At 40.1% G+C, this 26,500-nt stretch overlaps 1 protein-coding gene across 1 annotated transcript in view; it reads left to right on the top strand.

The window, feature by feature from the left end:
• DTL (denticleless E3 ubiquitin protein ligase homolog) overlaps positions 1 to 26,500 on the top strand; it is a 279,535-nt gene that overhangs the window by 13,886 nt on the left and 239,149 nt on the right. The window contains exon 3 of the mRNA XM_044075077.1: positions 16,319 to 16,414. Within this exon, the coding sequence (XP_043931012.1) occupies positions 16,319 to 16,414 (96 nt within the window). The remainder of the gene's footprint in view (positions 1 to 16,318; positions 16,415 to 26,500) is intronic.

Raw genomic sequence — 26,500 nt, forward strand, 5'->3', positions numbered from 1 at the left:
CATGGCATTCCCCCCCAAAAATCATGTCAGTAGAGCTTTAGTGAGTGACCTCTTTAAAATCATGATGTTGTGTAAAATGAGAGCCTAATCTCTAAATAACCCCTATTCAATTTTGAATAACACTGTATTAAACTAATTAAGGTGAGCTTGTAAATTGCCACAGTATTGTACACTATGACATCATAATTGCACAAAAATAGTAGAAGCTATAAATTTACTAAATGCAAATACTGAGACATTTTAGATGGCATAAATTCTAGAATCTATTAGGTCTGCAAACTGAAAATTTGTTTAAAGCTGGTAACTGCAGCATGCATATACTGCAAATCACTGCTGTTTTTAAAAGTAGTATTTCTGTGCACTACTGCTGTCTGAAAACTGCGGCTATTGTGTTAAAACAAGGATATGTCACTGTAAATATGAAATCAGAATCATTGGAATTCTTTCTGGCCAGGGTGAGACTGAAAAGGATACCAATAGTCGGCCAGCTACCTACCAACAAAATAAATGGTGAATTTGGTGCCCTACATTTGAAGGACAATCTACAAGCATGCATGCATGTTAATAAACCTAAGGCTATTGAACGTAAGTTACAAAGTGAATTGGAAGCAAATGATCACCCAAAAAGAGAGGAAATTAAAGGAAGAGGAGGATGTAATGGCCATTATGTTGAAAACAACATCTGACTAGTTCAGTAACGTTGGACAATCCAAATGCAGAAAGAAATTCCGAAGATCTGGAAGGAGGGAGGAGGAGAGTAATGGAGAACAAGAAACAGTGACATGAAGAGAGTATAGAAGACAGGATAAGGTGAAGTACTGAGGCCAGGTTCTAATGAGAGGTAGATTAAAGATGTGGAAAGAGTACCAAATAGTTTGATTTAGAACGAGAATATCAGTCTAAAGAGAAATTGGAAGAAAACTTAGAGGGTAGGATGAGAAATCACAAACCCCATAATTAGTATAGGAAACTGAGGTGCTGATATTGAAAGACAGGAAAATGAGTGTTAATTAGAGCAGGAAAAAGATGTATAAGCAGAAGGAGACTGAGAAGAGGATCAATTTCAAAGAGGAGAAGATACCCCAGAAATGGAATTGGCAAGGATGGTGCAATTACCCAGGTATATAACAAAAGCAAGAAAGTTTAGGATCTTCACTTGGAAATGCCCTTCATAATTTATTTTTATTACCTGATGAGATTAGCCAGAATGTTCCTTCCAGTAGAACTGAGTACGTTGGCAATGCAAGAAAGGTGGGATATGGAGTCATGTCTTTTGGGACCTGTGAGGTTTTTGATGAATTTTAAGAAGAGCTGAGACATTTAATGCAATGAAGGGACTAGGAGAAGGAGTTATTTACTAAAATTACCCCTTCTAGGGTATAAGGAAGGAATACCAGAGAAACAAAAGGAAATCACAAGGCTGTTGATATTGAGAAAGAAAGCTATAAGTAAAAATGGAAGAAGCAACAACCCCCCTAGAGGAGCAGACCTAGAAACAATGATGATGACATTGGTGGAAAGGAGAAAATGGGAGGTAAAGGAGAAAGAGCAAGAAAATATCAAAAAAGATGGGAGGGTTCGATATACGGAGATTGACCCTAGAGGGAAGTGAGGGCTGGGACCATACAGAGCAATCTGCAGTTTAAATAATTAACAAATTGCACAAAATATAAAAACATTGGTTAAGAATCGATACAAGGTATATGACAATCATGTAATATTTAGAGAAATTTTAGACAGTTTGTGGAGAAATTAAAGGTAAGTTAGTGTAATACAAATAGAAATTGCAAAATGAAGTAAGAGAAGAAAACAGGCTTTTATGGTATAAAACAATGTAGCAGCCAATAACCAGAAGACCACAGAACTCTATTTATTAAAACAAATTTCCTTAAGCGCTTTTCGTCCAGCACAATGGCCGACTTCCTCCGATAACTAGACCCATTCAAAACACACTTTTTAAATATCTCATAAATACGTGATGTGACAAGTTTTGCCCATTAGATCTCATTAATTAAGGCATAAATAAAAGCAATACACTCTCCTCTACATAGAATTCATCCCTGACTTGCTTATCATACTTTATTCTATACTGTTAATTAAAATGTTCATGTGAAATATAATGTGTAAAGACGTGTAACAAAATATAAACAACATATAAATGACCATTGAACTGTTAAGTGCACCTTTGTAGAACACATAGACCTCTATAACATAATCTTAATATTCCTATTGTCATATTGTCTTATTAAATACTAAGTTTAAATACATAAAACAATTTTTATGTATAAACCCACCATCCCACAAGTCTCTACACATACTTTTTAATTTTAGGTAAGGGAGAATAGTACATGTTTCGTTAAGCCCTGGGAATTGGTGGGCATTTAATCGGAGTTGCCACAATAATTCCTGTTCTAAAAGTAGTGAAACCGGCCCTCCATATGCATCTTCAATAATTTGATCTATAATTCTAAACTTAAATTTGTGGTTGGGTAAGTTTTCTATATGCCTAGGCAGTGTGTTCTCTGTTTTCCTTTTCCTAATAGCATACAGATGTTCGTAAATTCTTTCTTTTAATCTTCTATCTGTTTTCCCAACATAGAAAGCAGGACAGGGAACGCACTGGGCTAGGTATACCACCATTTTGTTGTTACAGTTGTACCTTCCTTTGATTAAGTACTTGTTTCCTATCGAAAAATGTTGTCCTGTTGAAATGGATCCACAGTAGTTACAATTTTCACATTTAAACATCCCTGGGATCCTTGTGAAGCTTACTATGGACGTTTCCACTAAATTTTTCAAGTTTTTACCCTTCATGTAAATAATAATTGGTTTGCAACCAATCTTGTTACATATTTCTTTCTCATTTATTAACAAGTTCCAATTTTTATTAATAATTTTAAGTTCGAAGATGTTATTGACCAGCTTCCCTCAAGTGTATTTCTTTGTTTAAGGTTGGTGTTAAAAAAAAAACTTTTCTGTATAGTTAACTCTTTTTCTGTACCCATAATGTTAGTTCTGTGTGTACATATTGGTTTGTAAAAACCTATTTGACGTTTATGTGAAACTTCTAGCACCAGTTCCCTAATAAACCCTTCAGGGTACCCTCTCTGCAAAAACATTTGGGTTAAATGTTCACATTTGGTGAAAAAGTCTGGGAGGTAAGAAGAGAGCATAGAGTGCCATTTTACTGATTGGGCAGGTCGATTTTGAACCACACAAGGATGGGCTGAGAGTGACTTAGGGAGGACGTTTGAAGAAGTTTGCTGTGTCAAAGGCTTTAGACAAGTCTAGAAATAAGGAAGAGACTAGTTTGCCATTATCTTTAGTTTTATTGACAGTACCTATATAGGTTAGAAGAGCAGTGCTAATACTGTTGGAAGGACAGAAACCATGTTGTGCAGGGGATGGGAGTTCTTCCTGCAGGAGATAGTCTAGCAATTGTTTTTGAATACATTTTGCAAGCATTTTCGTGAGGGGAGATAAAATTGCTGTAGGTCTAAATTTATTTATATCTGTTGAATTCTGTCTGTGGTGCAGAGGGATAATGTGTGACCTTTTCCAGTGAGAGGGAATGTGGGATTCCTGGATTGACCTTTTTATAAGTACTGGGACAGAATAAGCAGTACTATTGACTGCTGTTTTAGGTACTCGCTTGGACGGTCATCAGCTGAAGAACACTGTTTAAGTTTGAGTAGTTTTATATAGGATGTGGGCACAGGTTTGAAGATGAAAGTGGATGTGGTGATATGTGGCTGTTGAGAAGGGTTGGGTTTAGATGTTGAGGAGTCCTTGGTTAGAGATGCTATACTAGCTATATATAAATAAATAAAGGTTGAATTGTTTTGCAGTTTCAAGTAAGAGTTATTGGGAGAGGGGTATAGGTTGAATTTTTGGCCAAGATGTAAGATTTCTTTAATGGATCTCCAACCTTTTTTAGGGTTGTGTTTAGTATTACTTTGAAAGTTACTATAGTGTGTATTTTTTGTCTTTCAACATTGTCTGAGGGGAGGATTTTTAGGAAGTTCGAGTTAATAAATGATAGTGTAGTAATGAACATTTCTGAGTTAAACTTGAAAAGATTGCATGTCATTTTATAAATATACTGTTTAACTGGATGTGTGAGATGTCTGGTTTCTCTCTATCTTAATTTCCCCAAATCCTTTGGGTTTCTAATACCATGACAGGAATGTACCCCATTCCTAAGTCGAAGTACAATTAAAGTTCATGAAATTAGTTTTGTTTCAGTCATTGATGTGAGCCAAAACTCTTCACAGCACCGCAATGTGCCCAGTAATGACTCCTACAATTTGTACGGAATTACATGGATTGGTAACGTATATAAATATGACTGTATGTTGTTTTTTATAAGACCCATTGCTCCTACTACTATTGGAACTGTCTGGGTATCTTTCTTCATATTGCTCTCATTTCTGCCTGCGGATCCTGATATTTTATGACTTTGTGTCTCTCTATACGCAAGACACTGTAGTAACTGGGTGTAGTGATTTAATTGATCAATGCTACTCTTATCATCCTTTTCTTGGACCACTATATCCAGTTTTCTAGCATCTATCTTTTGAACTGTTGGTAATGGGTGATCCGTGTGATATAAACTTCATCATTTTCTATGATGCTTGTGGCTCGGGTTTCCAGTGTTTTTCAGCCACTTCAGTACTATAATGTTTGCACAATCCCCAGTGCAACAATCTTGCCACATTATTATACCTTTCAGTATACTGTCCTGCCATTAGTATGTCGCAACCAGCAACAAGGTGTGCAACTGTTTCCAATTCTGTTTTACAAAACCTACATTCGTCTGTTTCTCCCGTATGTTCATTGGACTTTAAAAAGCAATGTGTACATAGCCCCCTAGCTCAGGCTGCCAGTATTTACCTTTCATCTCTTGGTTTGAATTTGCCTCTCCTTAACCATTCCTGCATTCATTCCTGATCGACATGAGGTTCTTCCAAAGGTTTTCTATACTTGTAACTATATTTATGCTTTTTCCACATTTCTTGCCTTCTCATCTGGTCCTTCACTTACTATTCTTTCTTTTGTTTTGATTTTAGCACAGTCAGTTGCTGCCTGATTTTTATCTACTCCTGGTATGATTTCCATTCCTGCTTGACTCCAATATGCTTCTACTAGATTAAGCAGTGAAGTCCTCTTACATTTATTCTCCTCATGTTTCAAAACTTTCACTACATTGGGTCTTGTGAGGCCAGCAGATGTGTGGAGTCTCACGACTGAAGATCTATACATATAATTAGTTTCAAGGAAGGGGAATATATAGTCTTGGTGTGCACTGATTTTTATAAATCATTTGGTGAGCATCCTATCTAATCTATACAACACATTTTGGGGCCAGTCAATCACTCCAATACTGTAAGTTAAGACAGGAAGAAAAAATTGGTTTATAGCTTGGATTTTGTTCCTTGATGTCAGTGCTCTTTTCAGGATTAATAGTCTTCTGAAGTATTCCTTACCAAGTTTTATTCGCATTTGTTCATGTTTTTTATTGTTGATCTTAATCAGTTCCCAAATAGTTATACACACCTTCTTGCTCAAGGTTTTATATCACATTCTTGTCCCAAAACTGATTTTCCTTGTGTTGCAGTTTTCCTGCTTTAAAGGTTGCTTTTGCACATTTTATCAAGGCCAAATGACATCATCTGAAAAAGTTTTGACAACTTACAGTTGTACTTTCAGTTCCTAATCTGATGAGCTATACAGCTTTAAATCATAGACAAAGAGAAGGTGAGAAGTCTTTACACTTTGTTGTTTTTTAGGAGCCAGATTATAGCCATGGCCTAAGCTGTTAAGTAGACAACTTAATGGTTTAAGGGCAAGGCAGAACAACAGTGGTGACAAAAAGTCACCCTGGAATATCCTCCTTTGAATTTTTATCCCTCGGATAATAATTTGTCCTTTATCATGGCTTATTTGCAAAGTGGTCTGCCACTGTTTCATGGTCACTGTAATATAGTCTATTAGTGTAGGTGTATCTTATACATTTTTAAACACTCTTTTATGCATGAATGTGTTCATAGGTTCATACTAGGCTATCTGCCCGAGGGCATTTATAAGCCTAGCCCATAGTTTTGTGGCTTACGCCACCCCTTTAGTTTGGAGAAACTATGCCCTTCATTTTGCTGTGCCTCTGTCTTGCAGTGACACTGAGGTAACCCCTGGGGTGTATCTGCGATCCCCCATCCATTGGTCAAGATTCCTCTTGAACAAGGCCAGCGAGGTGCTCTGCCTCACATAGACCGGGATTTTGTTCCACAGCATAGGGAGTCTTTGGGTGATGAATCTATCCCTCCAGCACGTCCTATTGATAACCGTGTCAAGGTTTAAGTCTCCCGCCCTTGTGGCTCTGAGGGATCTAGATTTTTTGAGATGAAGCATGTTCATCAAATCTGGGTTTGACATGGCCTTGTATGTCAGGCATAGGTCACCTCTGAGCAAGCGGTAAGCAACTGAATATAACTGGAGTTCTTTCAGTCGGGCAGCATAAGACAGATTTTTGAGACCCTTTATCCTTTTGGTGAGGAACTTTTGTGGCCTCTCCAGCTGCTGCAAGTGTCGGGTCAGATACATTCCGAATGGGGCATTGTACTCGATCATTGGTCTGATGAGTGATGAGTATAGGGAGACTATGACTTCCCTTGATCTAGATGCGAATCCCTTCATGATAAGGTGGGCAATGTAGAAGGTCTTCCTAACTACTTTAGCAATATGGGTGTCGAATGAAAGGCTACTGTCCACCTGGGTTCCCAGGTCCCTGATAACTTCTTCTGTGATCAGGGGATTGCCTCCTGTATGGTAGCTAGGGGTGACCTTATTTTTCCCGAAGGGTATGACTATGCATTTCTTGGCATTTAACTTTAGGCATGGCTCTGGCACCAGTTATCCATTTCTGTGAGACCCTTCTGAAGGATATCTGTGTCGGATGTGTTTTCAACTACGGCGCCCAGTTTGCAGTCATCTGCAAACTTTGTCAGCCATAACCCTCCTGTGTTTGCTTGTACTTCATAAAAGTAGATGCCAAACAAGAGTGGGGCAGGACTGAGCCCTGTGGTACACCACTTGTGACAGGCTTTGAGTCTGACATGGCGCCAGCAACTCTGACCCTGTGGGTTCTGTCACTCGGCCAGTTTGCAATCCATCTTGTAATGTATGGGTTTACATTTAAGTTGATGAGTTTATCAATGATGCCCGAGTGGGGTATTGTATCGAAAGCCTTCGCCAGGTCTAGATAGGCTGTATGGACTGCCTTTCCTTCGTCAATGGCCTTGGTGACTGTTTCGAAAAAGTCAACCAAGTTTAAGAGGCATGATCTGCCTTTGACAAAGCCAAACTGGGTTGGATCCAAAGTCTGCAAATTCCCTATGTCTTTATTTATGAGATCCATTATGATCCTCTCCATGGCTTTGCAGATAAGGCTTGTCAAGCTAATGAGATGGTAATTTCCGGGGTCGGTGGAGGCACTGCCTTTGTGGAGTGGGACCACAGTCGCTGTGCGCCACTCCCTGGGTACGTATCCAGAGGTGAGACTAAGATTAAACAGCTGTCCTAACTGTGGGTTTAATTCCTCATTGAGTTCATGGAGCACACAGCCGGGGACACCATCAGGTCCCATGGATGCTGTGTTCTTTGCCTTGGAGAGAGCAGTTCTCACCTGGGCGTTAGAGATGTTTGGGGGGCTACAATCATTTGGTATAGATATCTCTCCTTTGGGGGGGGGGGGAGAAGTTTGCACTGAACCTGTCAGCCAGTATGTTGGCAATGTCTGTAGGATCAGTAATCTTCACATCATTTTGAACTAATTCTGAGCATATCTGGGAGTTTCCTCCTAGGTTTCTGACATAGCTGAAGAATGCCTTATGGTTGTCTTTAGAGTCCTTAGCTATTTTTTTCTCAAAATTAGCTTTGGATGATTTTATGAGAGCTCTTAGCTTTTTACTTATAGTGATCAGCGGTGTCTTACCTTTTAAGGATTTTGCTCTATCTTGTAGTAGCTTTCTCCTTTTGTTGTAGAGTTTGTTTATGGCTGGGGTCCACCAGACTGGACGCTTGCCTTTGGTACAAAGAGTCTTTGTTTTGCTTGGGATTGCCTGATCCATGCAGCCCTGCAGGTGCTGGTAGAAGGCATTTGTAAGTGATTCAGCGGTTTGAGTAATGTTTACCGCCGGTTCAGGGGCCTTAAAGGAGACCACACTAGTCTTTAGAAGTGTAAAGTCGGCTTTCGAGAAGTTCTTTACTGTGGTCTTTTTTATTTCGGGTGGGGGCGGGATGAGGACCTCCAGCGAGATTAGTTTGTGATCTGATCTCACCAGTGAGGGGTATACTTCCGGTGTTGAACATTGTGCTCCCATGTTCGTGATGATGAGATCAAGTATGTTTTCTCCTCTTGTGGGGATGGTGACTAGTTGTTCCATGGCATTTGAGTTTATGAATTCCAGGAACTTTTGGGCTAGAGTGTTTGGGCTTGAGTAGTGTTCCCAGTCTATATTAGGGTAGTTGAAGTCACCTAGTATGATGGTGTTCGGAGATGCATTTATCCCCTCCAGTGTTTTCAGGAAGGCCATATGAGGTTCCTGAGTTTGCGAGGGTGGCCTGCAACATGCTACAAATTGCAGAGCAGTCTTGCCTATGGTTAATTGCACCTGGATGGTTTCCGATGCATCATGCGTTGCCACCAGTCTAGAGGTATGGGTGTCCTTGATGAATATGGATACCCCTCCTCCTTTCTTGGTATTGTCCGGGTTTTGTGGCCGGAACGCATGATATGAGGTATAACCTGATAGTGCTGGGATGCTCTCAGGAGCCTTGAACCAGGTTTCTGTCACAGCACAGACATCGATGTTCTCCATACTGAGAAGGGCCTCGAGTGCGTGCATCTTGAGGTTGAGACTTCTGGCATTGAGCAGCATTACCCTTAGTTTTTTTTCTTTGTTGTGTTCTAGGGTGGTAGGTTTAGAATTTGAGCCTTGCCTAAAAAAGGCACTATGGGGGTGGCAAGAGCCTTTGCCAAAATCCGGAATCCCAGGGTGACAAGTGCAAGCCGTCCCTTGCAAGCAGCGTGGCTTGTCCAGCATGTCATCCCAGGCAGACAGACATTGGATCCCCTTTGAATGACACCAGAGTTTAAGCCAATTGTTAAAGCTGATCATCTTATCTCTGTATTGTGGCATCATTCTTGGTGAAGGTAGGATACTGCTCAAGGTCAGGGTCATACCTGCCTGGGCTACATAATCAGAGAGCTCCTCTATGTCTCTTTTCATGTAGTCCAAGGAGGTACGTCTCAGGTCGTTAACACCAGCGTGGACAATGATTGAGTCGTACTTGTACCTGCTGTTGAGAGACCTGAGTGCATGCGTTATGTGGCGGATTCTAGCACCCGACAGGCAGCTTACTGTGACCTTCTCCTTACTCAGTCTGTGAAACTATCAAATGCTTTTTTGTAGTCAATCCATGCCATACTTAGATTCTTCCCCTTTTTACAGTTCTCTTCTATGACTTTATTTAACAACAAATGATCCTTTGTTCCATAGGACTTTCTTTTATTGTCCTTTTGTTCACTGCCATAATTGAGTTTTCTTCTAAATGACTATAAACGCTGTCGACATCAATTCCCATGTATAGTTTGTACGTCGAGGGAAGGCAAGTTATTGGCCTATAATTTTTAGGGTAGCTTGTAGGTTCACTCAAGTAGGAGCATTGTTTTTCCTGTTAACCAGGTTGGGGTCTGTTCGGGGTGCGCATATAAATAGTTCTTACTCATGGCTAAATCTGCAGCCCGACTGGAAAGACTCCGGCTGTACTCAGTGGCATATCGCTTACTCAGAGGTGATCTCTGCCTGACTTACAAAGCCATGTCCAACTCAGAATTGATGGACATGCTCCACCTAAAGAAATCCAAGTCACTGCGAGCCACTTGCTCTAGTGAGCTAAACCTCACCACAACAATAAATAGAGCATGCTGGAGGGATAGATTCCTGTCACAGAGACTCCCCATGCTTTGGAACAAAATTCCCAACTACATTAGGTAGAGCCCCTCACTAACACTCTTCATGAGAAACCTTGACGAGTGGATGGGTAACAGAAAATACACCCCTGGGATCACTTCATTGGCTCTTCTTGACAGAGGCTCAGTTAATTAATCAATGGGGCTGCGAAAACTGACACACTCTGGCTAGGCTTATAAATACCCTCAAGCAGATAGCCTAGTACCTACCTATGAACTCTTCTCTTAGCTCATTGTCTTCCAAACTGTGGGCACATCCCTTATTTTCCAATTCCTGCGGGCATTTTATAGAAGATTCTATAGTATCTCCCTGTGGCACATTCTCTTCAATTTCATCCTGTGCCATTTGTTGCTGTATCATATGGGAACTCACTGGCCTATCGCACCTCAACATTGACTGCATCCAAGTTTCCTGTTCCTTCCCTTGCTGCCTAGCTTCAAGTGAACATTTGTGCTGGTTTCCTGTGGAAGGCTCCAAATTATCTTCTTATGGCACCTGACCAATTACTTCCTGTTCCACTGGTTTCCCCTTAATTTGGATATCCATTACTGTCTCCTTCTGTTGTGGTGCTTTCGGAGTTAGATTTTCTTCACCGAATCCTTCACTTTGCAGGTACTTCATAACCTCCGTTTCTATTTCTTTAACTTCCCCATTACTAATCTCCTTTTCTACTTTTCCTCTGTCTTCTTATTTTTTGTATTGTAAAGTTTTCCATGTCCAAATTCCTTTGCCTGTATTTCTCTTCAAATATCTTTGGTGCTGCTCTTTTTGTATTGGTTAGTTTTGCTTTCTCTTTTGCATAAATATTATACCATATCTGGCTGTTTTTAATTTCTCCAAGTCTTTTGGGTTTCTAATACCATGACGGGAATGGACCCCATTCCTAAGTCCAAGTACGATTTAAAGTTCATGAAATTAGTATTATTTCACTCTTTGATATCTGCCAGAAGCGCTCTTCGCAGCACCCATAATGTGCCCAGTAATGACTCCTGCAATTCATACAGGGTTACATGGATTGGTAATGTATCTAAATATAATTGTAAATGTTTTTTGTAAGACCCAATGCTCCCACCACTATTGGAGCTGTCTGGGTATCTATCTTCCACATTCATCTCATTTCTGCCTGCAGATCTTGGTATTTTATGACTTTGTGTCTCTCTGTATGCAAGACACTATAGTCACTGGGTGTGGCAATTTCAATGATCAATGCTACTTTTGTCTTCTTTTCCTGGACCCCTATATCTGGTTTTCTAGCATCTATCTTTTGAACTGTTGGTAATGGGTGATCCCATGTGATACAAAACATAATTTTCCATGATGCTTTCAGGCTCATGTTTACAGTGTTTTTCAGCCGCTTTGATACTATAATGTTTGCACAATCCCCAGTGCAACAGTCTCACCACATTATTATGCCTTTCAGTATACAGTCCTTCTGCCATTAGCGTGTTGCAACCAGCAACAAGGTGTGTGACTGTTTCCAGTTCTGTTTTTCCCACATGTTCAATGGACTTTGTAAACCAGCGTGTACATAGGCCACTATCTTGGGCTGCCGATATTAACCTTTCATTTCTTGGTTTGAATTTGCCTCTCCTTAACCATCCCTGCGTTCTTTCTTGATCAACATGAGGCTCTTCCAGAAGTTTTTTATACTTGCAACTATATTTTTTTCCACATTTCTTGCCTTCTCATCTGGTCCTTCACCTTATATTCTTTCTTTCTTGTTTTTTGGCACATTCAGTTGCTCCTAGTTTTTATCTACTTCTGGTTTGATTTCCATTCCTGCTTGATGTCTATATGCTTCTGCTAAATTAAGTAGAGAAGTCGTCTTAGATTTATTCTCCTCATATTTCAAAACTTTCACTACATTTGGATCTTATGAGATCAATAGATATGTGTGGAGTCCCCCGATTGCAGATCTATACATGTAATAAATTTCAAGGAGGCCTAGTCCATTCCAGAATGGGGAATATATAATCTTGGTATACACTGATTCTTATAAATCATTTAAGCATGAAGTATCCTGCTTGTCTGGTAGTATAGATTGGGAGATGATCACTAAGCGAGTCTGACATTGTAACTGTGGTGGAGTATTTGCTAGGTTCTGATACTAGGATCCAGTCTAATAGAGAATTTGATGTCTTGCTGTAATGTGTGGTGCTATTCATTTAGTTGTGTGAAACCATATAAGTTTATGGTAGATGTAGGGGAGTTAGAGGTTATGTTCAACCAAATGACATTCAAACCACCTAGTAATGTTTTTTTCTTGTGTAAATGTTAAGGATATCCAGTGTATGATATCTTCCAGTATAGCTGTATTTTCACCAAGAGGGATATAAGGGACAGTAAAGCATATTTGTTTATAATTTATTTTGAGGAAAGCAATAAACAGCTCTGCTGAACTGAATTTTGGTGTCAGTTTGCTCCAAGAGGGAAATGTGATAGGTATTGGGAAATATGAAAGCAATTCCACCACCTTTCCTCTTTATATGGTCATTACAGATGATATTATAGCCAGGAAGTATAACCTCAGAGTCGTTCAGGCTGAGTTCAAGCCATGTTTCAGGTACAGTGAGAACATCAGGCTTATGTTGTGTAATCCATGCATGTAGTTCAGCAGTTTTATTTCTTATACTTCTAACATTTATTGTTGCAAAAATTAGATCACCGGGGTTGGGGATTGGCTGTTGTTGGGTTACAGAAGTATGTGGGACAGAATTATCTTTGTGTTCATTGCGATAGGTAGGGCCAGGATTAGGGTGAATATCCACTCCTAGAAGGATTATAGTATATTGGGTAATAATGCATTTTTGTTTTTTGGGGAGGATTCTTGCACTTAATTGTGTGTTTGGTTTGAGTTGAAGTGTAAGTAGTTTATATTTGGAAAAAAATGTGAGGGGCAATATTAAATAGGTTTGGTGTAATGTGTGGAGAGTGTGAAGAGGAAGTAAGGATAGATGGTTGGGACAGAGCTGGACAGCTAGTACAATATATTACAGAGTCATAGTAAGATGACAGATGACACAGGAGGAGAGAATATAGGATAAGCTGAAGAGTAGCATGATTTAAATAAAAGGTCTGTATTTTATAGATGTCTGGTAAGGAAACAAGAAGTTCCAGAATGGTAGGAGATTCAGTGATTGTGGGAGAGGTAGGTTGTCCTGGTATCTTCTCTGGAATGTAAGGAATAGAGGTGTTTTAAAGGTTAGAGTATAATGATGTCAAATTAAAAAAAAAATGAGGGTTTATTTGGGAAAGAAAAAAATGAGGGTTTATTTGGGAAAAGAAAAAGATGCAGTGTGGTATTAGATGGGCACTATTAGGGAGGGTGTGATTATAAATGGATATAGTGCAAAACAGTATGGAAAGGGGTTAAATTTTAAAAGAGAGGAGGAAGTAAAGCAGGAAACCAGAAACAAAAGTGTATGTATAGAAGTAGTACAGTCATTTGGAGAGGGCTTTGCAGTAAGAGTCACAAGTCAAATGTGTGCTTAAGAAGTATAATATTAGAGTAAGAGGGGGTAGGGGAACAAAGCAAAGCCAAGCATGGTGGGCTTCCCACCCTTAGGTCAGTTTATAACAGAGAGCAGTTAGCAGATAGACAGATGCACATAAAACAGGTGTTCTGTCATTTTGTGAGACTAAACACCTGGCATATGCAGTATAGTCTACTGGTCAAGCAAAGGGGGACATTGGCCAACTTAGTAAGTGGCCCTACTATTTCACAAAGCCTTTCAGTCACAGAGCAGGCATGTATTTAACTTATTAAAGTTAATATGCAGCAAGGTTCTTCATGGCAAATATGCTTACATGAAACAGTGACAAAAATCTCAGCAAACTTGTACATGTAGAGCTCTGTGACAGAGCTCCTGCAATATCAAGGCACTGATGATGCCAGAGGGTAAAATCTGTATGCTGTTAGTCTTGAGCTGTTAGCTGTTGTGTGCTGTTTACTTCATTGCACTGAAGTGAAGCAAAGCACTTGAGAAGCATTTTTTGAAGAGGATTTATTTTTTACAGCATCTACTTAGCCATTCTCATTCCACAAAGGTTTGCTTGGAGTGTTCTGGATTTTGTGGTTCTATATAAATACAGATATGTATACATACACACCATGCACTCGCATGCACACACACAAATATGTATGTATGTATATGTGTGTGTATGTGTATATATAATATATACACTATAGAGAGAGATAAGATAACGTACACATATATATTTGTGTGTGTGTGTCAGATAGATTAAATATATATCTATGTATAGATATATAGGAGACATGGATGGATATAGGAGGAAGGGAATGGGAACAGATATCACACTTTAAGTAGCTATGGAATCTGAACAGGGAAAAGGTAAAGAACATGCAAATATATGGCAAAGTAATAGGATTTAACATGCCAGTTGACAGCAGAATTATGGATCACAGAAAGCAAACAGTTTGAGATCGAGTTAAAACATTTTAAAGTAAGAATAACAAGATGTAAAAGAGGAAGAAGTGGAAACAGAATCTCCCTTTGGAGTAAAACGCGTAAATACAAAGGGAAGAAAATTTGAGATTAGGTCACAGGAAGGGAATAAGGAAACGGGAGATAATGTAAATAGTTTCTAAAGGGGAAACAACTGTTTTAATGTTTAAATCCTTGAATGGTGTGGAATTTGAAGAGATGGAATGTTGCATGTAACTGTCAGTTTTGAACTGGACTGCATGTATTGTTATCACTAAAGAAATTATATGAAGGGCAGACCGCTACTGACGTATAACAATTGAGGCAGCATACATGAGAATTGTGTATTGTGAATGTACATATGAAATGTCTTAAAATGATTGTATTTGATTAACCATTTTATGCTGAAATAATGTAAGGAAAGTAACAGATGGATTTCTACGAACTTCCATTAGATTCAGTGATGTAAATCCTCTGAGTTCTAGTTAAATGACATGGCTGGAAGCAAAATATGTCGATATTTCAATATTTATTCTTTCAGGGGAAAAAACATTTTTGTACCTTAGCTAGCCCACATTCTTTACTTGCCTATTACTCCCCACTGAAAGTAACTCCTTAGCATTAACATTTCCTGCCCAAATTCAATCCTTCTAAGCATTCTCTAAAGTAAGATCTAGTAGGAGAAAAGCTTACTCCTAAGGTAACCCAGATAATGTCACATGCATATTACTTTAGATTTCTTGGCATGTATTACTAAAGTAACTCTAGAGAACAAGACAAGTTAATATTCAGACTTTGATAGCATCTTTAGTATAATTTTAAGAATGCTTGATAAGATCATTAGTATAATTTTAAGAATGCTTGATAAGATCATTAGTAATGTTCCCTGCAGGCTTTAGCCTTTACCTATTACCATGAATAGTTTATGTGAGCATGTTGTTTAGAGCAGGGATTGCAGAAATCTGTATGCATCCTTGAGATAGCTGAGGATCTAGCACAACAGGGTGAGAAGTTACAGAAGTCTGGGTTACTTTTAACCCTTAATAAAAGTAAGTCCTTCACTGAAAATGATAATTTGCTTTACTTAGTTGGGGAATGGGCAGGACTAGTTTGGAGGAAATCTATGTAGAAGTAGATGTCAATACATAAACCAGCCTCTTTAGTCTATTATAGGAAACAAAATTCTAAAATTGCATCTTGGATGTCTTGCCAAGGAGCAGAGAGGGTGTCCTACTATCATACAGGTGCATAAGATCTTATTTGAATATACCAGAGCTCAAAATTCTAGTTACATAGAGGGTTCTGAGGCAGGTGGAAGATGGGGGCTATGACATTTAGTGGGAATTCATTACTGTTGGAGAAAGTTCTATCTCAGTACCTTGGGAGCTAGAAGGGTGAGGGGAACATGCTCAGTATGTTAAGAGCCTGGAAAGTAGCAGTAGCAGTAGTAGTATGACGGTGCTTTAATTTCATGTAAGGTTTACAAGGTGACATTTTGCATTTGTTAAAATGAGAGGCTTTGCCAATTGAAAACCAGTGTAAGATTCTTGTATGAGGTGGGGTGATAGGGGTTTTAAGGATGATTCTTTTCTGAGAGGGTGCTGGATTCAGGGCAAATGATTCCATAATAGTAGAGCTGGTATATATCAAGGTTGGCTGAGTCTTCTACATGTAGGGGTCGCAGAAACCTGACTTGAGCTGCGCAGCTCTCATAGATCTGTGTTATGAACACTTCTGTGTTAGTCTCATACAACCAAGTATTCCATTTTGACTTTTATATCCTACTCCTCCAGGCATTGGAGGCGTTACCAGTAGTTACTTAAGTTGCCTTTTGCTTTACAGCCCTAGGCCAGCACCACCTACTTGCTGTTGCAAATGAAGAAGGAATTGTGCGGCTTTATGACACAGAATCTTACAAGGGAACCCCATATTTCCGAGGTAGGTTTTGTACAAGTTTGCTTTTTATATTTAAATAAAACTGTATGTTTCGTAACCAAATTTGTATAAACATCATATGTGTTATCCCACCATTCTCCTTTTCTCCGGCTTTTTTCATTGCTGCTTTTTCTTAATATCCGTTTATTTTTAAAGGTGTTCACAGACATCTTTGAAAGGGTAAGTAATTGTAAAACGATGCAGATTCTCTGAACATTTTGTGTGAGCCTTGTATTTCATTTTGCTCTATGACATCAAAAATCCCACATATTCCCTTCATTAAGTAGGTTGGTAGAACTGGAAGTGGCAGTTTTCTGACACAGATGTTTGGGATCTGCATTCACCTTACCTGATGATTCTGTATATGTGCTTTCCTAAATGGAAAAAGTGAACTTAGGCTGCATGGTTGGTCAGGACAGACTTTCCCAAAGGAAAATAAATGTCTCTAGACTGTGTCACTGATGGAGCTGCATGTTTATCCACTGGTACAGGTATGTCTATTTTCTGCTCTTATTTGTATGCCTTGAAGACTTTCATTGTGTTTTGTTTTGTTCTGCTTTTTATCTTGAGTACCAGAGGCTTTCAAAACTCCCTCCCACCCAGTTGGCCTGGTTGTCCTCCTTTTTTTGTGGCCCTAGCAATTCCCTTGTGCCTACGCACTCTACCTCTAGTGGTGGTGTGTGCAGTGGATGTGCATGAGGGGCGTGTCTCCCATTTAGCAAGCAGTGGGCTTTTAATTTTAATCAACTCTGAAAGTTAATTGCATGTTAATTACCCTGGTTTTGTATTTGATTTTTTGTGATACTTTGTTTCTGAAGTGTTTTTGGATTAAAAGAGTAGTTAATCATGCCTACGCTTAAAGCGAGTGTTTCATTATAGTTACTCTGTCACACTTCGCCACTGGACTGACAAGTCTATTTTGATATAATCAGCACTAATTGTGTGAGATTGTATATCACCTACTTTGCTACTCATGCCTGATATGTATTTTTATGGGGGGGTTTTCCATCTAAAAGTAGTAGTAGTAGTATTAGTAATTATGTGCAGGATGTGTGTGTGTGTGTGTGTGTGTGTGTGTGTGTGTGTGTGTGTGTGTGTGTGTGTGTGTGTGTTTTTCTATGGGGCAGAGAATGAAGGAACTGGGCTGGGCTTTGGCAGAATTTTCACTGTCTTGTCTTTTTGTTTTTTTTAAGTCTGCTGTAATGTGGTCCTTCTTACTGGTTTAGTGCAGACTGTGCTCACCTGAAGAATTAATCATCCATGAATGAAATCACAGTGCAGCAGCAGCACTATGGCCATTTATTTTTGGCAAACACTTATCTATTCAGTAAATAAAAAATCTATCTTCTTTCAGTTCATTGAAAATGAAGACTCTTCATTTCCACTTTGTCTAGGGCTAAGGTCAGACACAATGAGCAAAACGGTGATATCAGTCTACGGATTACTTTCATTTTTTTATTACTAGTTTCTTGTTGTGTTTCTATTTTTCGTTAACAATGAGCAGGAGAAGCTAGCACCTAGGTTTTGGCATACTGGTCAGATGTATAGTCTCACTGGCAGAACGTAAAACTGCAGCAGTGATCTGTTGGAACATCTACTGTTATGGTTCATACTTTTTACACAACTGTTCTTTTTTGCGTTGTGTTCTGACATGAAGGTCAGAAATGAGTACCACTATAAGACTGCTCCCACATCTAGAGTAACTTCTTTCTATGGCTTTGATTTAAGTATTCATCCCTTGGATTTGCTGACCCTTCTAGGCCTTTTGACTTGTTTAACCATTTCCTGCAACTTAATATTCAGGGGAAACACCCTTGTATTCCTTAAGACCTTAACTTGAAATCCACTTCAACATTTCCATTGAACCATTGTGCAAAATTCAAAAATTACAAACCTTCATTTTATTGGCTGTTAAGTCACAGGAGGGGTGGGTTTTACAGTTGCAGGCTTATACCATTTTTCATTTATACTTAAATGGCTTTTTCTAAACTTTTCAGCTTATGGTTATGTTAGATGTTACCCTGAATCAAAGGATTCACCTCCCATCCTCCTGTCATTAGCTTAGTAGTTTAGGAGAATGAATTCTACATAAAATGGATCCTAGAGGTAACTGCTTTTATTTCTTGGGCAATAACGTTATTTTTAAGCCGATTTTTTTTTTCTGTCCTACAGCTAGTATGTTAGGGGTTTCCTGTCGAAAAACAAGCTATTCTACCTAGATCTATTTGTCTTTGTTAACTAGGAAAGTCCAACTGGGATAGATACCCTTTTTCACTGGAGCTTATTATCTGAGCTTTGGCCGGCTAACATCTACCTGAAATCAGCTGGACGTATAAGTGAATACTTTCATCTGCTCTTTTTCATATAGTACTGTATTTAATTTATTTATTTGTGTTTTTCACTGAATATTAATTCAACTGAAGTTGTGGCTGTCTCTCTTTAGTTCCCCCCCACCTTCCCTGTTCTTGTTCTAGTGTTAATGTTGGTGGCTTTGAAATTGCCTGCCCCTTTTGTAGATTTGTATTTGGATACCCCTTCTGGGCCCATCTCATTTGCTCACTCAACTGAGTGCAGTGAGATAATATTCTGATTTCAGGCACTGCTACTGTGTACAAAGAGAGCATTTGGGAAGGACAAACCCTGTAGCCTCTTAATCCTGCTCTGTTCCCTCCCTCAAAAAAAAGTGTGTGTGTGTGTGTGTATGTGTATGTATATATATATATATATATATATATATATATATATATATATATATATATATCATTTATTTTTATTCAGCTGCTCTTACTGTAATTATCTTAGTTGCTCTTCTGCGTGCTGTTATCTTTTCAGTCGCTCTTACTCTGCACTTATTACTGCTTGTTAGTAGCCTTCTAATTTACTGCCTTCTTCACTTGTTTTTTAGTCATTTGTTAATTTAATTGCATTTATTTGAACTGTATTTGCTGTAGTGTTGCTACGCACTCGGGTGTGCTGGCCTGCACCACAATTTGAATTGTATTTACTGCTGTTTTAGCTGTTTTTCTGTTTAAAAAAAATAAATAAAAATTCTAAGCTTGTTTCCTGCCTTTCCTGTAACTAGTCAAGTCCAGATACAGTCTTGCTGTATCCAGGACTGTTGGTAAGCTTCTGAGCCCCCCAAGCCTTTCTGTATTGGATGGAAGCCTTCTAGCTTATCAGTGGGAGTGGTAAGCACTAGGTAGCCCATCTACCACTGGAAGAGTGCGTTTTGGCCCCAAAATTAGTTTATTGGCCGTTTGGGAAGCTTTTCCATCTCTTTCAACTTTCTGATTTAAAAGCCAGTGTTTTGCTTGTTTTCTGCCTTTCCTGTTACTAGTTTAGTCCAGGTACAGAATTGCTGCATCCAGGAGTCTTTGTAAGCTTCTGAGCTCACCCAAGCCTTTCCGTGTTGGAGGGAAGCCTTCTAGCTTATCTACCACAAGAGGAGTGATCCCTGGCCCAGAGATTGTTATTATTGGCTGTTTGAGCAGTTTTTTTCCCATCTCTTTCAAGTTTCTGGTTTGAAAGCCACACTTGCTCCTGTTTCCCGCTTTTCTTATAACTAGTCTAGTCCGGTTACAGAGTTGCTGTATCCAGGATTGTTAGTAAGCTTCTGAGCCCCCCCCCCCAAGCCTTTCTGTGTTGGAGGGAAGCCTTCTAGCTTATCAGACTACCTAATCCTTACCACTCCCGCTATCTACCACAAGAGGAGTGGTTCCTGGCCCAGACATTGTAGCTACTGGTCATTTGGGCAGTTTTTTTTCCATCTCTTTCAAGCCACACTTGCGCTTGTTTCCCACCTTTCCTGTAACTAGCCTAGTCCAGATACAGAGTTGCTGTATCCAGGACTGTTGATAAGCTTCTGAGCCCCGCAAGCCTTTCTGTGTTGGAGGAAAGTCTTCTAGCTTATCAGTGGGAGTGGTAAGCACTAGGTAGCCTGTCTACCACGAGAGGAGAGGTTCTTGGCCCAGAAATTGTAGTTTATTGACCATTTGGACAGTTTGTCCGTCTCTTTCAACTTTCTGGTTTTAAAAGACCACATCTGCACTTGTTTTCCATCTTTCCTGTAACTAACCCACTGGGTAGCACCAGAAAGCCTTAAACTGATACAAGCCTTCTAGCTTAGAAGAGAGACTTTGGAGTGATTAAGTATCAGTTTTCTGTACTTTCTTGCTGTACTTCACTCTTTTCCGCCTAAACACAGATTTTTCCAGCGTTTATTCCGATTTAAAAGCTTGTTTTGTTTTTACATATTGTACTTATTTGACTGCCTGCACTTTTAAAAAAGTTTTTTGCTTAAATAATTTGTTTAACTGTTGTAGGCTACACACTAAAGTGCGATCGCCTTTTCTGATCCTTTGTAGTCGTTTAAAGCTGTTTTAAGTGTATTTTTTACAGTTTTTGCTTTATCTTTTCAAAAAAACAAAAAACACAAAATAATTCCTTGTTTCCTGCCTTTCTAAGCTAGTATAGTCCAGTTTTCAGGCTAATGCTGAATTCAGGGCTGTGATACTAGTTTCTGAGTTGCCCATACCTTACTTGGATAGAAGGAAGTTTTTCTGTTCACCTGTGAGAGAGGGGAGCTTTGAGCAACCTATCTGTCCCTGGAGGAGTGGTTCCAGCCCAGAAGTTAGTATTTTATTGGCCATTTTGGGCTAATTTCTCTCTTTCTTTCATTTTCCTACTATAAAAACCGCGTTTGCACGGTTTTGCGCACCGGGCAGTGCTGGTTAGCTATGGTTAAATTATTCCCGGCTCCAATAAGTTTCCACTTCAGTTTTTCCCTTAAAACTAGTCTAACTCTCAACCTAAGCACCCTACAGCCCAGCACTTGCTCAGACCTAATAGCAGGCACTAAAATACCCTGACACTGATTGCCCAGCAGGGCAAGGCTCTTTATTCACCCCTCACTAACCAAGCGACTAAGCAGCTCACCCAACTATTCAGGCATGACAAAAGGGCAATTTCAGGTGTACTCTGTAGTCCAGATGGTGAATCTGGGTATCCTGAGGCAATGTTACAACTGCCTCATGTACACAGACAACCCTCTCCTCCTACCACAAAACACTAACATATGCAAGAGATGCAATTATACAGCCAAACTGGAAGCTAAGCTGTTTCCACCCAAGACTGGAACACAGTCAAGATGAGATGGTTAAGACTTGCACCACACCTCCAGCTGCACACAGACCTACTAAAACAGCACTGGCAAAAAATACACATAAATACACAAAATCATACTCTGAGGCTTTAAATAAAAACAAAAGCATCAGAGACCTCCAAAGCAGACACTCAAACAACCTGCACCTCCTGTCACAAACCAGACAACACATATAACACAAAATCAGTGTGCCGCACATTCACAGCCCTTAAGGTGAAATAACATACTTAACACACTAGTAATGTACACTGACTTCCCACTCACTAGGCTGGACAAGCAGAAGGTTACTATTAGCTGCCTGTCGAGAGCCAGAATCCGCCACATAACACATGCACTTAGGTCACTCCAGAACAAGTACAAATATGACTCTGTCATTGTTCATGTTGGTGTGAATGACCTGAGACGTACCTCCCTGGACTACATGAAGAGAGACATGGAAGAGCTCTCTGATCATGTAGCCCAGGCTGGTATGACCCTGACCCTGAGTAGCATCCTGCCCTCACCAAGAAGGATACCTCAATATAAAGAAAAAATGATCAATTTCAACAATTGGCTAAGCTTCTGGTGTCATTCAAAGGGGATCCAGTGTCTGTCAGCCTGGGACGACATGCTCGACAAGCCACGTTGCTTCGCAAGAGACTGCTTGCACCTGTCACCCCTAGGCGTTCGAATACTGGCCAAGGCTCTTGCTGCCCCCATAGTGCCTTTTTTAGGCAAGGCTCAAAAGTCAAACCCACATCCGTAAACAGCACAGTTAACAAAAAACTGAGGGTTATGCTATTCAACGTCAGGAGTTTAAATCTCAAAATGCACGCGCTCGAAGCACTCCTCAGTAGCTCAAATGGTTTAGTGGTACATTGCTTTGACTGTAGTGTACAGGGTCCTGGGTTTGAGACTTGGCAGAGCTGATTATTTAGGGTTGGGAGGGAGGCCTAATGGTTGAGGTGTTTGCCTTAACAAACACAAGGTGCAGTCTTTGAGTCTCACAAGGGATAATTGGCTAGGCTTAAAATGGCTTGCAAGGGCAGTTAGCTTAGTACTAATCTATGAACCTATAAATCAGTATGGAGAACGTCAACATCTATGCAGTAACTGAAACCTGGTTCAAGGCAGAGAGCACCCCAGCACTACCAGGCTACAACTCATACCACACATTTCAGCCACAGAACACTGACCGAAACACAAGAGGAGGGGGTGTATCCATATTCATCAAGGATACCTACACCTCCAGGTTAGTGGCACAGCATGATACCTCTGAGATCATCCATGTGCAACTAACATCGGGCAAATCTGCAGTGCAAATTGTGTCCTGCTACAGATCACCCTCCATGACCCAGGACCACCACTCCACCTTTCCGGAGACACTGGAAAACATAAAGGTCCTACCAAACACCCTGATATTGGGCGATTTCAATTACCCTACCATTCACTGGGAAAACTACTAGAGTACAAATTCCCAGGCCCAGCGCTTCCTGGAATTCATCAACTCAAACGCCATGGATCAGCTGGTAAACTCCCCTAACAGAGATGAAAACATACTGGACCTGGTCATCACCAACATGGGTGACAGGTGTTCCACACCAGAGGTCAATCAGTCACTGGTTAGATCAGACCATAAACTAATCACTCTGGATGTCCACACCCCACCACCACCCCCAACTAAGGAAACCACAGTAAAAAACTTTTCTAAAGCAAACTTCACCTTACTTAAGACAGAGGTGGTAAGTTTCACAGCCCCCACGCTAATGGATAACGCTGCCCAAGATGCAGAAAACTTTACAAATGCACTCTATGAGCACCTACAAGGATGCATGGGTTGTGCCATCCCTAGCAAAACCAAGAATCACTCTTCTAAGAGAAGGAAACCAGTTTGGTGGACCCCTGCCATAAATGGGCAATACAATAGCAGGAGGAAACTAGTTCAGAAAAAAAGCAAATGCCAAGAAAGAAAGACATCCCTGATCAGTATCGGTGAGAAACTAAGGTCCCTCATGAAATCATCCAAGGCTAACTTAGAAAGAAAAATAGCCAAGGATTCAAAAGATAACCACAAAGCCTTCTTAAGCTGTGTTAAGAATCTAAGTGGCAACTCACAGATATGCACTGAACTAGTGCAAAATAGCACAAAATACCAGTACTGGAAAAGTGTAGTGTCCTAAAACTAACAGACGCACAGGTGAAAACAGCCCTTTCAAAAGCCAAAAACACAGGGTCAATGGGACCAGATGGTGCCCCAGGCTGCATTTTGCACAAACTACAGAACAAACTAACCCCCCCCCCCCACACCTAAGCATGCTGTTCAACCTCAGCCTCTCCACAGGGTACTTGCCCATAGAATGGCGCACAGCAACGGTTGGAGAGGCCACAACTGACCCTGGTAACTATCCCCATAAGCCTGACTAGCTTGGTCTGCAAGGCTATGTAGCGCATCATCATGAATGTCATTAGCAAAGACATTGGGAACGTCCAAATACTTGACCCGACCCAGTTCGGCTTTGTTAAGGGAAGATCATGCCTACTAAACCTGCTTGACTTCTTCGAGACAAGGCCATAGATGAGGGAAAGGTGATTCACACAGCCTACCTTGACCTCGCCAAGGCTTTCGACACCATTCCCCACTCGGGTATTGCAGAAAAACTCACCAGCCTGAACATAAACCCCAACATCACGAGATGGGTTGCCAACTGGCTTACAGACAGAACTCATACGGTAAGAATAGTGGGCTCCATGTCCGACTCTAAACCAGTCACAAGTGGTGTCCCGCAAGGCTCGGTCCTGGGACCCCTACTGTTCGGCATATACTTCTCAGAAGTACAGGCAAACACTGGAGGATTATAGCTAACCAAGTTCGCCGATGACTGCAAACTGGGAGCCATAACTGACTCTCTGGCTGTCACAGACATCCCTCCAAAAGAGCCTTACTGAGACAGACACCTGGTGTCAAAGTCATGGCCTCAAGCTAAATGCCAAAAAATGCATAGTCATCCCGTTTGGGAAAAACAAAACACCCACGAATTAACACATAGATGGCAGCCCCCTTAATACAGAAGAGGTAATAAGAGATCTGGGGCCCCAGCTAGATAGTAATCTCTCCTTTGACAATCATGTTGCCAAAGTAGTTAGGAAATCCTTCTATGTGGCCCATCTAATTACTAAAGGGTTCGCATCTAGAAATAGAGGTTATAGTGCCCCTCTGCTTGTCACTCATTAGACCCATCAAAAAGTACAATGCCCCATTTGGGATGTACCTCACCAACACTTCCAACAGCTGGAAAGACCACCTAAAGAAATCCAGGTCACTGCGAGCCACGTGCTCTAGTGAGCTAAACCTTGCGACAACAATAAATAGAACATGCTAGAGGGATAGATTCCTGTCACAGAGACTCCCCATGCTTTGGAACAAAATTCCAAACTACATTAGGCAGAGCCCCTCACTAACGCTCTTCAAGAGAAACCTTGACGAGTGGATGGGTACAGAAAATACACCCCTGGCATCACTTCATTGGCTCTGCTTGACAGAGGATCAGTTAATTAATCAGTGGGGTGACTAAAGTCGACACACTCTGGCTAGGCTTATAAATGCCCTCGGGTATATAGCCTAGTACCTACCTATGAACAGAAACAGCATACAGTTAACTTTCATTTTCCACATTGTATATAATATTTTCATCCTGGTTACATATACATTTTTGCATATATAACAGATGATTTATTCTAACCTGTCTTCATACAATTTGTGACTACAGAAAGAAAATAAAAAATAAGAGCCTGTGCATTTGCATAAGGCTGTACCAGACAGAAATTGAAATACAAGGGAAGACAAGGATTGATGTTTGGGTTGAAATTAGTAAGTAGTGGTACAATGAAGGAGAACAATGATTAAACAGGAGTAGGTACTTAAGAAATAATCAGTTGAGTGTTTTACTGTAGTAAATAGAAGGGAAAATGTAATAATCACCACAGGGCCTTTAGTACAGAGCAGCTATCATTTTTTTCAAAGGTATTGCAGTTTGAATTTTCTTCTTGATCGGATATTATCCGGGTGTAGAGCAAGAGCCGATCCAAGTGGCTTGCAGGTTCTGTTTTAGCAGACTTTTAAAGCATTTGTTGTTTTCTGTAAGCTTTAACTCTACTGGGGTGAAGTCCTACAGTTTTGGGTCACAGTGAGAATTGAGGGCATCTCTGCTAATTTTAACTTACAGCTAGGAGAGAGTTAGTTTTAGAGCGTAGTGTTCTGATCTTACTGTCTGGCTTATAGATAAGTTTGTGGGCAGTAATTAGTTGAGAGTTGGTTAGTTGATTTGAGAGTTCTAACAAATTTAGGTCCTTCAGACTGTGCAATTGTGTGTTTTGAGATGGGTATGTGGTGAATCCTGCTATTTTTATTACAGCATGTGTCAAGTTTGCACTTGAGCACTGTTGAAATTGATAGACTGGTGATGTATACAGCTAACATGGGTGTAGGTAGATGGCTGCTATGGATTTTCCTGTGAATACTATAAGATACTGAGTTGCTCTATATAGCGAGCCTAGATTTTTTGTGTATGTTTGTTTTTGATAGTTTGAAGAATATGTTGGTCATGTTTGAATTTATCTGAGTGCTCCTAGTTATGTGGCTTCTATCATGGTTTCAGTTTCTGTATAGTCAGAAGAGACTATGAAAATTGTCTTCAGTCTTTTAAATTGTTTTGATATAAAGAGCATTAGCTTAGCCAATCTTGTATTTGATAGTAGGTCGGAGTGCCTAGCCAAGATTCTGGTGATTTTCTGGAGGATTTGTAGTGTTGCTGCAGCTCCCATCTGCATACTTAACTTTACTTTTTTGTGTGGTGGTATGGAGTTTGTTTAGAAATTATATTAAATAGAAATGGACCCAGTATTGATCCTTGTGGGACTCCAGCTGTGGCTGGAAGGAAAGAGGAGAATTC

The sequence above is a fragment of the Protopterus annectens genome, chromosome 6.part0 (assembly GCF_019279795.1).
Source record: "Protopterus annectens isolate FY-2018-M chromosome 6.part0, PAN1.0, whole genome shotgun sequence".
Taxonomy (NCBI): Eukaryota; Metazoa; Chordata; order Ceratodontiformes; family Protopteridae; genus Protopterus; species Protopterus annectens.